At 41.1% G+C, this 12,764-nt stretch overlaps 1 protein-coding gene across 39 annotated transcripts in view; it reads right to left on the bottom strand.

The window, feature by feature from the left end:
• Positions 1 to 12,764, bottom strand: part of DTNA (dystrobrevin alpha) — a 358,606-nt gene that overhangs the window by 63,794 nt on the left and 282,048 nt on the right. For 17 of the 39 annotated variants that reach the window (XM_025201058.1, XM_025201066.1, XM_025201064.1 and 14 more), the window contains 2 exons: positions 4,362 to 4,460; positions 3,611 to 3,703 (listed from right to left, as the gene is read on the bottom strand). The exons of 8 other annotated variants lie outside the window; for them this stretch is intronic. In XM_025201058.1, the coding sequence (XP_025056843.1) occupies positions 3,611 to 3,703; positions 4,362 to 4,460 (192 nt within the window). The remainder of the gene's footprint in view (positions 1 to 3,610; positions 3,704 to 4,361; positions 4,461 to 12,764) is intronic. 14 more of the 39 variants (XM_025201055.1, XM_025201062.1, XM_025201057.1 and 11 more) reach the window with 2 other exon arrangements.

Here is a 12,764-nt window from a genome sequence, read left to right as displayed (position 1 = left end):
TATGGGTCCAAGGACAGAGCCTTGGGGGACCCCACTGGTCATAGGGCACCAAGATGATTGACTTCTGTCAATTACCACCCTTTGGGTCTACCCACGGAGCCAATTTCCCAGCCAGCGGATCATGGTGGACCCAAGGCAACAATTGTCCAGTTTCGCCAAGAGGTGATCATGGGATACCAGATCAAAGGCTTTTTTGAAGTCAAGATATATGACATCAATCTCTTCTCCCTTCTCCAGGTGATAGGTCACCTGGTCGTAAAAGGAAATGAGATTGGTCAAGCAAGACCTACCCGCAACAAACCCGTGCTGGCTATCCCTCAGGATGTTGGCGTCGGCCAGTCCATTAAGGATGGCCTCTTTAATAAACTTGTCTAAGACCTTCCCCAGGATAGAGGTCAGGCTGATGGGCCTATAGTTTGCCGGATCCACTTTCCTCCCTTTCTTGAAGATAGGCACCACATTGGCTTTTTTCCAGTCCTCGGGCACTACACCAGAGCACCAGGAGTTCTCAAAGATCCGTGCCAGAGGCTGGGCTATGATGCTCAACGGGATCTCCCTCACCCAGACCTTCCTGTCCTGTAGTGGGCATCGGCGTCCCATGGGACTGATGAAAGACCAATGCAAAATACCCATTTAAAAGGTTGGCTTTTTCCTGGGCGTCAGTTGTCAGTTGTCCCCACCTGGTTTAGCAGGGGTCCAATGTTGCCCTTGCTTTTCCTCCAGCTCCCCACATATCTGAAAAAGGACTTTTTATTGTCCTTGATACTTGAAACTAGTTGGAGTTCAGTTGCAGCCTTGGCTTTCCTGATTTGCTCCCTGCAGCACTTTTGTACCTATATGTACGATATTAGCCCAAGGCTAAAATGTTCATGATTTACCATATATTTCATTGGGCTGGGCCCCAAAAGAGTCAGTGTTTCAAGCCATGGTGACACCACAGCTCAGCACTGTTCAGTATGTGTGTATACTCCAGATACCACACACAGAGAATCCATTTGCTAATTAGCTCCCCCACTCATGGCTGGAACTAGATGTTCTTATCATGAGTCCTGGGATCCATCAAAATTTATATGGAGATAAGGCGCAGGGCAACCTGAACCAGCTCCACTGTATGGAGGGCAGGGCCACACTAAACATATGTGACTGTCCAAGGAGGGAGGGGGAGGCTGACAGAAGGATTCTAGGTGATCTGTTTGGGGCCTAATTTGGTGATGTTTGCCAGACACTTAAGGCTGGTAAAGAAACAGGAATTATTGGAAATGGGAAAGAAAGACACAGCTCAGCTGTGGGAGTGAAAAGGAAGTTGAAATGTATTCAATTTATCACCATGACTTGAAAAAGAGTTGGCACTGTGGGGGATTGAGTGCAATGGGCACTACCATGTATCTTATTCAGATGGTCTGCATTAACCTAACCTTGTGGTAGGTTCCCATAGGTATGTTTGCCCAATGTGTTTTATAGTCATGCTCAGTGTTGGCTGCATTTAATCAGCTTTATAATTGGTTTCCCTAACTGAGCACATGCTGCTTTGGCAGCAGTTTAATGATAGAAAACATAGTTAATGAGGTTTCCTTCTTTGCAAATGTAAGACAAGGAACTTTCCTTCAACCAGGCTGATTGGAGGAAGAATCCTTGCCTTTTATGTAAGTAAATATGGTAATTTTCCAAGGATAGAATCTAATTATTAAAGGGTCATCTTTAATTTACCATTCCCCCCTCCCCGCCATTGCTGCAGGCAGTGGGGGAACAGGTGATGTGGGGCTGTCATGCAGCTTGCCCTCTGTTTGTGCCCCTACCACCTCTGCCCCTGCCCACTCCTCCACAGCTTCAAGCCCCCTTCACCTCTGCTCCCCCTCCTGCCTCTCCCACCCAGCCTCTGCTCCTTGCTCCCCGCATTCCTCTGCATCCCCATCCCCCTCCCCTCACTTACCTTCCCTCCACACTGGCGGGCTCTATCCCTTTTCTAGCCTGGGGCACAGGCTCAGTGCCACAGGCTGCAGTGTAGACAGAGCCTGCCAGCACAGAACACAGACAAGTGTGGGGGGAGAGGGACAGGAAGGGGAGTAGAGACTACATTGCAGGGGTGGTGGGGCAGAGGCTGTAGCTGGGGAGATGGTGGAGTGCAGAGGCAGTGGGATGTTAGGAGAAGGGGCAGGCAGCAGCTGCAGCTATGCCCCTGACCCCGGGTAGAGCTGAAGTCCTTGCCACAGCAGCTGCCTGTGTCACCACTGCCTTCATATGTGATTCTAAGATCAGGGATCTCCACCCTGCCCCCCCTATTAAAATTGAATAAATACAGTAGCATGGGTGACTGGTGCCTCCTAGGTCTGGGGGGAGCACCAAATCACCGAATGGGGGGGGGGTGTCCCCGGCAACCGACCACCGAGCCAGCGATGAAACCAGAAGTGCTGCTGGAAGTGCACCCACTACATGTCGCCAATGTACAGTAGTTTAGTTCTGGGTTTAGTATACCAACAATACTGCCTATAAATCAATGGGCCCAGGAACCAAAAACTGATTCTTGAAAAGATTAAAAACAAAATGCATCCTTCTATGAGTTCCCATCAATATTAGAGACAGTAGGCCCTAGCCTGGCATTTTGGAGAACTGCAGCTGCATTTTCCTGAGGGGGAACTTCTCACTCTCTCTAATGTTTTTAAGAAGGGTGCTTCTGACATCATGTACTTGATTATCTTCTCTCAAGGTGACATGTTGTAATGACAGTAGGGAAATCTAGAAGAACAAATATACCACACCTGTGTGTGGCAGGTATAATGTTGTCAGAAAACACAGAACTGATTTCTGCTACATTTTAAGAACACATGGTTACTTGTACACTAAACTCCTCCCCATCTTTCACAGGAGGCCGGTCCTTACCCTAACCAGGCTGGCTTTCTGTGGTGCCACTATCCACAATTCTGAAGGTGACAGAAAGTCCTTTTAGCTAGACAGAGCATGACATGTTTAAATGAAGCCCAAAAATAAAAACCATAGGCAACATACTCACTTCAAAACTGGCTAGACTTTGCCCTGAGCTATGGATATTGGAAAAAACAGATATTTTATTTATATAGATTTAGACCTTACAGAAGCCAGACAAAGGTAAGGAGAGTGACTGACTTGTATAAAACCAGGCAAACCAAAATAAAGCTCTTCCTTTGACGGGCTAATAAGCAATTTCTTGGTTTTTTCTAATCTATCACTATTTTACATTTACAAAATAAACTGAAATCTACATCACACATCACCTCAAAAAATTCCCTGAAAATGAGAAATTGTAAGTCGCTGGTATGAGTAAATTTATGTACTGTCATCAAGTACTGCTCTGACCATGTCAGGCACTAGTTTGCAGTATTGCTTAGCTAAGCAGCTGTTCACATTAGTTCGCTATTTAACACTACTAGAAAGAACAGTGATACCACAACCAATACTGGGAGATATTATATCTACTAAACACAGATATATCTACTCTTTGGACTAATTTTGATAAATAGCTGCCTCAGCTATAGCTAGTAGGAAATACTAAGTACCTATGGCTGTGATGTAGTTTTTTTAAATCAACCAATGTCCCTTTTCTAAGGATCCCCAAAGGTGCCAAACCTGCACTAACCGTGAGGGGTTGCTCTGGAGCATGTTGACATACAACCCAATGAGTACATGTTCATCGGCCAGCCTGTCTGCAACATCGAGGCTGTACTGTAACCTGAAACAGGGATGGGGAGAAAAGGGTGTGGTCCAGACAGACAGAGAGAAATAAACAGAGAAAGCAGGAGCAAGTAAGACCATGAAATGGGTATTTAGGAATGAATAATAAGTGTTCTTAGATTTTTTTTCAAAATGAGCTCTGATTATATTTTTATATTCTAATTGGTTGAAATGGTAGAATTCAACTCGAGTAAGGCGCCAGTTCTGCAAGAAGGGGAGACAGTATTAGAAAGGGCAGAGCACCTTCATCTTCCATTGAAGTTAATGAGAACTAAAGGCTCTTCACCACTGTGCAAAACCAAACAGAAGTGCTGATCAATAAAGAAACTTACTTTAATATAATACAGATTAAGAAGTTATCTAACTTGGTTGGACATATATACCCATGCGATTAACACTGAAATCACAAGTTAATATGTTTGGAAGTATCTGAGTGAGTCCTCAAGTATCTAGACACACACACACACACACACACACACACACACACACACACACACACACACGTACGTCCTTACTTAGTTCAGCAAGTTAGTTTAGTTATTATGTTTTTTCGCGAAAAAAAGGGTCTGCAGACAATCAAAAACAGAGGAAAGAAAGCAGATTTGTTTTTTAATTGTGTTAGCAGAAACTACCAACATAATCTCTCTGTAACTTACCCTTTGCCTTTCAATAAAGCTGGAGCAGCCCTAGCCAGAAGTTTGTTCTGCTCTACTTCATTATTCTTGTAAGGAGAGCTAGTTAATAAGACAGGACAGCTAAGAAGAGGGTAAACAGTGATGACTTTCATTTATTAAAGAACAGAATTTGGTGGAATTCATTCTAAAGCTCTGGGCTAAACCAAAAACTTACGTACACCTTAAAAGTTTTGAAAAAAGAAAGCATAGGAAAGCCAAATTTGAGATATGGAACTTCAAATTCAAGGAATTTTTGCTTGACCAGAAGATTCTTATGGTTCTTCTCTCTCTAAATGAAAGCAACTTAGCTAGGGAGGAATCAAGTGAAACAAGTTTCTACTAAAAATGGCTGTTGGAGGTTTGTGTACTTTCACGGGAAGTTTTAGGTACATGATGCTGAAAGCTTAGCATGCTAAGCATTTTTTCTCAAGCTAGGAAAACTTTTCTAACTATAGCCAGAGTATTTCTGGGATGAGGGCCAATTCAAGTAACATTTTTTTTGTGGTTTTTGTGTTTGCAAGCGTGACCATTTCAATTACTCAAGGAACTTAAATCTGTTCCTCTATGGAGTAGCTCCAATTTTTTTTAATGCTATGTTATTTTTCTGCCATCAATAAAAGCATGGTTGTTCTTCACTATATTCTATTCTGTCAGTTGCTCTTTCTTTTTTTAGATTTAATTATTCATAGTATCACATTAATTTTGCTTGTCCTGATACTAAAATACCCAATGGGGTGGTTGGGGATAAAATATTAGCTAAAAGCAGAGATACTTAAATTTTGGTTTCTCTCGGGTACCATGGTTGGGGTTTTTTTTATAAAAGGTTATTCATTTGCCATTTATTTTTCCTTATTCCTTGTCTTTTAATTATTCACCAAATTGGCTTTGTGGCTACTGACATGTAATTATCTAACAGAAGTGTAGGTGCACGAGAAGGAGCACTGACTGGATTCCTCGAAGTTGTAGACAATTGTTCTGCACCTGAGCAGACATTCTTATAAACTGGAGACCAAAAATATGAACTCTAGGACACTTAATCACTCCCTGAGATTGGGCACATGCCACTGTACTTAGCAGCTGCCAGTAAGATGTTTAGGTTTTATTTACTGTTATTTGGGTTTTCTTGGTTAAACACATTGCACTGAAGGAAGGAGCTGCCCTAAGAACCATCATTTCATTGTTTTATTAGTCTGAAAGGCACCGAGATAAGGCCATTAGTGCATAGCAGGGAAAATGTTTGCTGTTTACCTTAGCTTTCATACAGTTCCTATCATTGTGTTATTTAAAAGATAGTACTAGACTTTTCATATGTATAGATAAATGTGTTGCATAAACTGGAAGGCTACAATTTTCATCACATTTTCTTGCTAGGTATGAAAAGAAAGATGCATTAAAAGGGTACACAAGGAAGCATGCCACACTAACTCAAAAGGAATAACATTCAGTTCTTAAGGACAGCTAAACTCTCTGTTTGATCCAACAGTTCCTTCATCAGTCAGACTGGCAAATATGTAAATGTTTGCTTTAGCACTGCCCTTCATCCAAAGCTTTTTTTCACCATGTCACTTAGGTAACTAAGGTTCTAGTTTTGGCTCTCATTAAGTCAGTAGCAAAATTCCCATTGACTTGTGTGACTAGTCAGAATTGCCTGCTAAAAGTAATTACCATGCATTGTGTCATTTGTAAGAGCAGCACCATCAAAGCAATGACCAAGAGCAGTTCTATTTGCCAATGACTACGCAACAAGCGGGTGCTAATACTAATATTAATACTTCAGAGTATATCTATCCAGTACAAAGTAAGTGCGTGCAACAGGAGAGAAGAAGAACAACAACAAAAAATCTCTACCAGTGTCGTGTCATCTTTTAAATATTGTACTGGAATGTGAAGTGATTGATATTGCCAGAGAAGTCCCTGGTCCTCCTTTTTTTATCAATTTGGTGAGAATAAGTTTATACAAAGCAAGCCAAAAGGTTGCAAAAGTTGCCATGTTCTACTGGCAAACTTGCCCTGGGTAATGCTTTGAAATGACTTCCTGGTTTGACTTCTCTTCAAAAGACAATGCTGACATAAAAGGGAACTCCTTAAAATCAAGTTAGTTAGCATGATTTTAAATAACTTCTGAAGATGTTTTTCATCTCTAAGAGACTCTCAGCCCAGGGTGGCTTTAAGCTGTCTGTAGGCTTTTTTGATTCTTGGCCTCTGGTATAACTTAGAACGTTTTTAAGGTGGGGAGGTAGGAGATTTGTCTAACTTAAAGCAATCTGTCCCTGGTTGACCATCTGCCATAGTAGTGATCAAAATCTCTTCAGCACTACAAACTGCAGCCCTATTCCCAACATGCCTCTATGTTAGGGGTAGCAGGAGGAGTCCTGGATGACCCTCATGTTTAGTTTAGCCTCCACATGAGATAATGAGGTCTAAAAGGGCACTACATCTATTCCAAAGGCTTCTTAGGACCAAAATGTCAGCTCCAGCCCCCAGCTGTGAATGCTCACTGCTGGGTACACAACAGTTCATCTTACAAAGTGAGCATACATCTATTTGCAGACAAGGTTCTTTGGGTAAATGTGATATCTTTTATTAGACCAACTAAATAACTTCTTCAAACTGAAGGGTCTTTGTGCCTGAAAGCTTGCAAAGAACAATTTTCCCAACTATTTAGTTGGTCTAATAAAATATTTCACATTTACCCAAGGAACCCTGTCTGCCTATGTCCTTAGACCAACACAGCTACAACTAACACCCCCATACATCTATTTGGCATCTACAAAAGTGCTTTTGTATATGGAAGCTAGGATCCATTTTCTCAGCTACATTATTCATGAGCCGGGTATATGATTCATAAACACAAACTGAGAGTCCCCTACTTTTGCAAATACAAAACTGGGAGTCAGAGACCAACTTGAGGCTGTGGATGAATTTCAAGAAATATAAAAGTATAAAACTCTTTAATTGAACATATGATTCTAAATATTAGGCATTCTGAAAGTTCAGCCCTCTAAACATAACTGTTTGCACTTTGAACATTGTGGCACTATAAGTTACTGTAATCCCCATGAAGATCAGTGAAGAAACTCCACTAGTGAATGCTCCAGCCAATGACATATTTATACTTCCATTTAAATTTTAAAAGTAATTAAACATTTTTTTGAGTAAGAAACAATCTATCACCTACACTGAATGGTGGTTACAGGTTGAAGCAGAAAAGAGGCAAACTAAGTGGGTAATAAATGTCAAGAACTGGGATGAAAAATGGAAGTCATTCAGTTATTAACTATTCTATTTACAATAAATTATCCTTCCCACACATATGCACTCCTGAGAATGACAGCATGCTGCAAATTGTTAAATATATCTAAAAACACTATAAAACCTATTTTACTAAAAGAGGGAAATTATAGAAATCATAGAAATATAGGGCTGGAAGAGACCTCAGGAAACCATCTACTCCATTTCCTGCTCTGAGACAGGATCAAGTATACTTTGGCCATCCCTGATTTTTTTTTCCCCCACACTTTTCTTAAAAACCTGCAAAGATGTGGATTCAAAACTTTCTTATGAAGCTTGCTCCAGTGCCTAACTAGCCCTTTGATTAGCAAGGTTTTCATAATATCCAACCTAAGCCTCCTTTCCCACAAATTAAGTTAATTTTTCTTGCCCAGCCTCTGTGTACAAGAAGAATAAATGATCACTGTCTTTTTCATGCTAATCATTTACATACTGGTTGCCCATTATCACATGCTTCCTAACTCTTCTCTTTTTTAGAAGAAATAAAACCAGTTCTTTTACTTTTTCCTCAAAGGCCACGTGTTCAAAAATGTTTTATTCCTGTCATAGTCCTCTACACTCTTTTCCAATTTGTTTCTACATCTTTCTTAAAGTGTAGTGCCCAAAACCAGTAGGCCTGTGCGAAGCGGCTAGTATTCGTTTTGGATTTGGCCGATTCAGGGGACAGTGATTCGATTCGGTGATTTGAATCACTGTTCCGAATTGATTCAGTTGAATCTGATTAGGAGATTCGGCTGCTGAGGAATCTCTGAATCACAGAGGCCGCTCCCCTGCCCACTCTCCCAGCCCCAGCAATGGCTGCCCTGCCCGCCCCAACTCCTGGCACTTTGAAAAAAAAAAGCCCTCACACACTGGGTGCTGCTGGGTGGGGGGCCGATCCCCAATGTTCCCCACTGCATGGGGGGCTTTGCCATGAGTTCCCCAAACCCCACCCACTCTCCCAGCCCCCTCATGGTGGCCCTGCTCACACCACCTCCCAGCCCTTTAAGAAAAACAAAAAAACATAAAACCCCCAGACTCACTGGCTGCTGCCCAATGGGGGGCAAGCCCCACTGCCCCCTGCTGTGTGGGGGGGCTCTGCACAAGCCCCCAGAAGCCCCGAGGCAGGAGCTGGTGAGTTTGGGGGCTTCTGGGGGGGGGTTCTTAAAGGGTCAGAAGCTGGGGCAGATGGGGCAGTCATTGGCGGGGCTGGGAGAGAGGGGAGGATGTCAGGGGGCTCATGGCAGAGCCCCCCATGCAGTGGATTGGGCCCCCGCCAGGCAGCAGCTGGTGAGTGGAGGCTGTTTTAAAGCACCAGGAGCTGGGGCCATGTGGGGCAGCCATGGGGAGGGGGCTGGGAGAGCGGGCGGGGGTTGGAGCCTGGCAGGGGTCCCCCCTCAGTTCCCTCCCACCTCCTCCAGCCCCCCTCCCCCTTCCGCTACTTACCAACTTGGAGTCTGGACCTAGCTCCCTGTTGCAGTGGGTGGGGACTGCCCGAACCACTGAAGCTCTCCAAATCTTTTCCAAATTTATTTGGAGAGCTTTGAATCTATTCAGACCTTTAAACTGGTCCCCTGATTCAATTTGGATATTCAGCCACTGAATCTCCTCTGAATTGAATCAGCATCCAAAGCTTCGCATAGCCCTAAGACAGTACTCAAGCTGAGGTCTCACCATTGCTGAATGGAGTATGATAATTACATCTCCTTTTCAAAACAGTAAATATTGAGCTTATGGTTTACTCTAAATCCACATTAATTTGAAGTACTGCTGTGTAGGCAATTTTCCCTATTTTGTATTTGTGCATTTGTTTTTTCTAAGTGAAATACTTCAATTTCAAACCATTTCTCTGATTTATCAAGATTTGTTTGAATACTAATCCTGTCCTCTAAGGTGCTACCAGCCCCTCCAACCTCCATATCATCATATCATCAAACATTTTAAATGCATCTTCCACTGCATTATCCAAATAGTTAATGAAAATAATAAATACTATTGGAACCAGGACAGATCTTTTTGGGAAACCATGTCTTCCCTGTTTGACTGTAAACCATTAATAACTACTGAACACAGTTTTTCAATTAGTTGTGTGCCCATTTAATAATAATTTAATCTGGACCTTATTTCCCTAGCTTGCTTATGAAAATGTCATGCGGGACTATGTCAAAAGCTTTAATAAATGTCAAGTTACATCCTATCTGTAGCTCTCATCCACCAGGCCAATTACCTTGTCAAAGGAAGAAATTAAATTGGTTTGACATGATTTGTTCTTGAAAAATTCACGTTAGATGTTTCTTATCAGCTTATCATCATCTTGATGCTTACAAACTGATTGTTTAATAGTTTGTTCCAATATCTTCCTGGGTACAAAGGTAAGGCTGATTAGTCTATAATTTCACAGGTTCTTGTTCTCCCTCCCTAACTCTTTTACAGCTAAGTAATATGCTTGTCCTTCTCCAGCTTTCTGGGACCTAACCCAACCTTCATGAGTTTTCAAAACTAATCATTAAAAATTCAAAGCTTGTTTCTGGTAGTTCCTTAGGTATTGTACAGTGAATTTTGTTAGAACCTACCTAGTATAATACATCTATCAAAATGTATCCAAGTCAAAACAAGTGACCAAAGAATGATTTTTTTACCAAAGAAATATCTGAACAGATACATGTACAAATGTCAATGGAGGTGTACACCTGACATGATTTATAATTATGTATAGTAGTATCTGACTATTTACCCAATCAACCTTTATAAATTTTTCCATCATCAGACTCACTGTTGGCCAGTGTAAGAAATAAGAGTTCCCACCCTGGTCTAAAGAGAATGTACAAATACCATGTATAATTCTACATTCACAAATCTTGTGAAGAAAGTAACTTAGACAAGAAGAAAACCAATATTCTCTGGCCCAAGCTTGACTAGTCCCAGAAAATTTCCTTATTTGGCTTCATTCATCCAAATTCCTTTGACCAGACAGCATATCCAACACTTCTTATAGCTTTACTGAAGCTAACAAGAGGCACCTGCTACTATAACTTAACATACAGGTTTCAGGCACCTGATAACACAAATGTAAGATATTTTTCAGCCACACATTCACAACCAATTTACAATTAATCATAATACATTGACTTGTTCCATTCACTCGTGGCTTATTATTTTTTAAAATAAACAGCTTGGGGAAAATGTAGTTAATAAACATTCTGGTTCACTTAGCGCTTCTTCCCTCCTCAAACCCCATAAATTAATCATTTCCAAGGAGATGGACACAAACAGCAAAAAAATAATACTGAATCCATCCTGGTGATATCTTGCATCAGCAATGATAGACTAGACATGGAAATCAGAGAAACCCAAAGGGAAGGAAAACTTTTAATTAAGCTGGAGTACTGTTATAGACAACCAAATAGGACCAAATAGACAACAGCCTCTGTAATGCTCAGTTTGCTCACTTTTACAGTAAATGACATATTCCAGTGCATTGAATTTACAAGGATATTTCCTACTATACAGAAACAATTCTGTCATTGCCATGCTACAAAAGAAGCCACTAAACTCTTCTGCTGCTTTTTAGGCAGTAGCAGGCAGTACAAGAAAATGTAGGACTTGTGGTTTTAATTATTTGCAAGATGGCAGTACAGCTAACTAGGATTTGTATCAGATTATGATTTATTCCCTGTTTATAATATGGCATTTGGAAGTGGCTTCTGCAGTGCACAAAATAAAATGAAATAAAAATAAAGAAATCAAGCGAGCAAGTATATTTTTTGATACTAGCTACCACTTATATGTATAATATGCATCTTGTGTTTCTTATACATTTCACAGCTAGTGCCAGGTTGTTTCTCTGTGTTGCTCTCACTTGGGCAGGCCAGTCCAAAGTAGGTTAGTTTAAATGAACAATGAGAAGTAATGAAATTATTTGAGGGACTTTTGTTCTGGGATGGGATGGCTCAGAAAAACTAGTAAACATATCAGGTGAAGAAATTCTCACTCAGCCCAATCATGCCTGAATTTTGGGAAAGTTGGATATACATCAAAAATTTGTAGCTTAATGTCAACTGAAATAGCAGAAAAACAAATATATTTAGTTATCTTGTAGGTGGTCTTCATAACTTATTAGCATACTTATTTTATAGTTATCAAAAATAATTTTCTTTAACAAAGTTTTGTCCTCTTTATTTTTCCTTTGTCTTTGTGAATCCAGTAGAATCCAGTAGTAAAAATGGCACAAAGCTGATTTTATAATGTCACAATCGTTTCCATAAGCAAAAAAGATTGACTGTTAGATGGAGCTAACTGAGAAGCTGGCTTGGGAGAATAATATGAAAATATATTAATTAAATTAATACAGATATCTGAAAGAATTGCAAAGGGAAAATTGAAAACGACTGCCAATATCAAGCGCCTCTTGTATAAATGTTCTATCTGTGAAAATCTTTCCTTAAGGTGACCAAGTTTCAACAAGACCACAAAACACAATGAAGTGACTATAAATGGTATGCTATGGAACCATTGCTAAGGTGGCTTTTAAGATTTATTAATTTCAGCTAAAACCTTTACCATGAATTTGTACTATTTTTATTGTAATATGAATTACTAGTATTAAACTGCCAGTTACAAATAGAACTGTCAAAATGTATTTCTATGACATATGATAGAAGCTTCCTCTAATGAGGACTAATTTTCCCATGATGATTACAATAACTGAGCTTGACCAGGAGTTTGTCCAGGAACTGGCTGAGGCCGCATGCTCCAGGACCATGGTTGTCATGGGTGACTTCAATTACCCAGACATCTCGTGGGAGGATCGCTCAGCAAAATCTGAGCGGTCGCAAAGCTTCCTCTCATGCGTGGATGACCTCTACCTGACTCAAGAAGTCTATGGGCCAACGAGAGGCAAAGCAGTGCTCGACCTGGTACTGGCTACTGGGGATGACCTAGTCGGTGACCTAGTGATCAATGGGAAGCTGGGTGACAGCGACCACGAGCTGATCACCTTCACCATCCGTCGAAAAGCTGGCAAGTCAGTCAGCAACGCGCAAGTCTTTGACTTCAGGAAAGCCGACTTTGACAAGCTCAGGAGGCTTGTCAGTGAGGCCCTAAGGGACCATGACC

This window comes from Alligator sinensis, unplaced genomic scaffold (genome assembly GCF_000455745.1).
Source record: "Alligator sinensis unplaced genomic scaffold, ASM45574v1 scaffold615_1, whole genome shotgun sequence".
Classification (NCBI taxonomy): Eukaryota; Metazoa; Chordata; order Crocodylia; family Alligatoridae; genus Alligator; species Alligator sinensis.
Note: the sequence above shows the minus strand (reverse complement) of the source record. Positions and strands in the feature narration are given on the sequence as shown.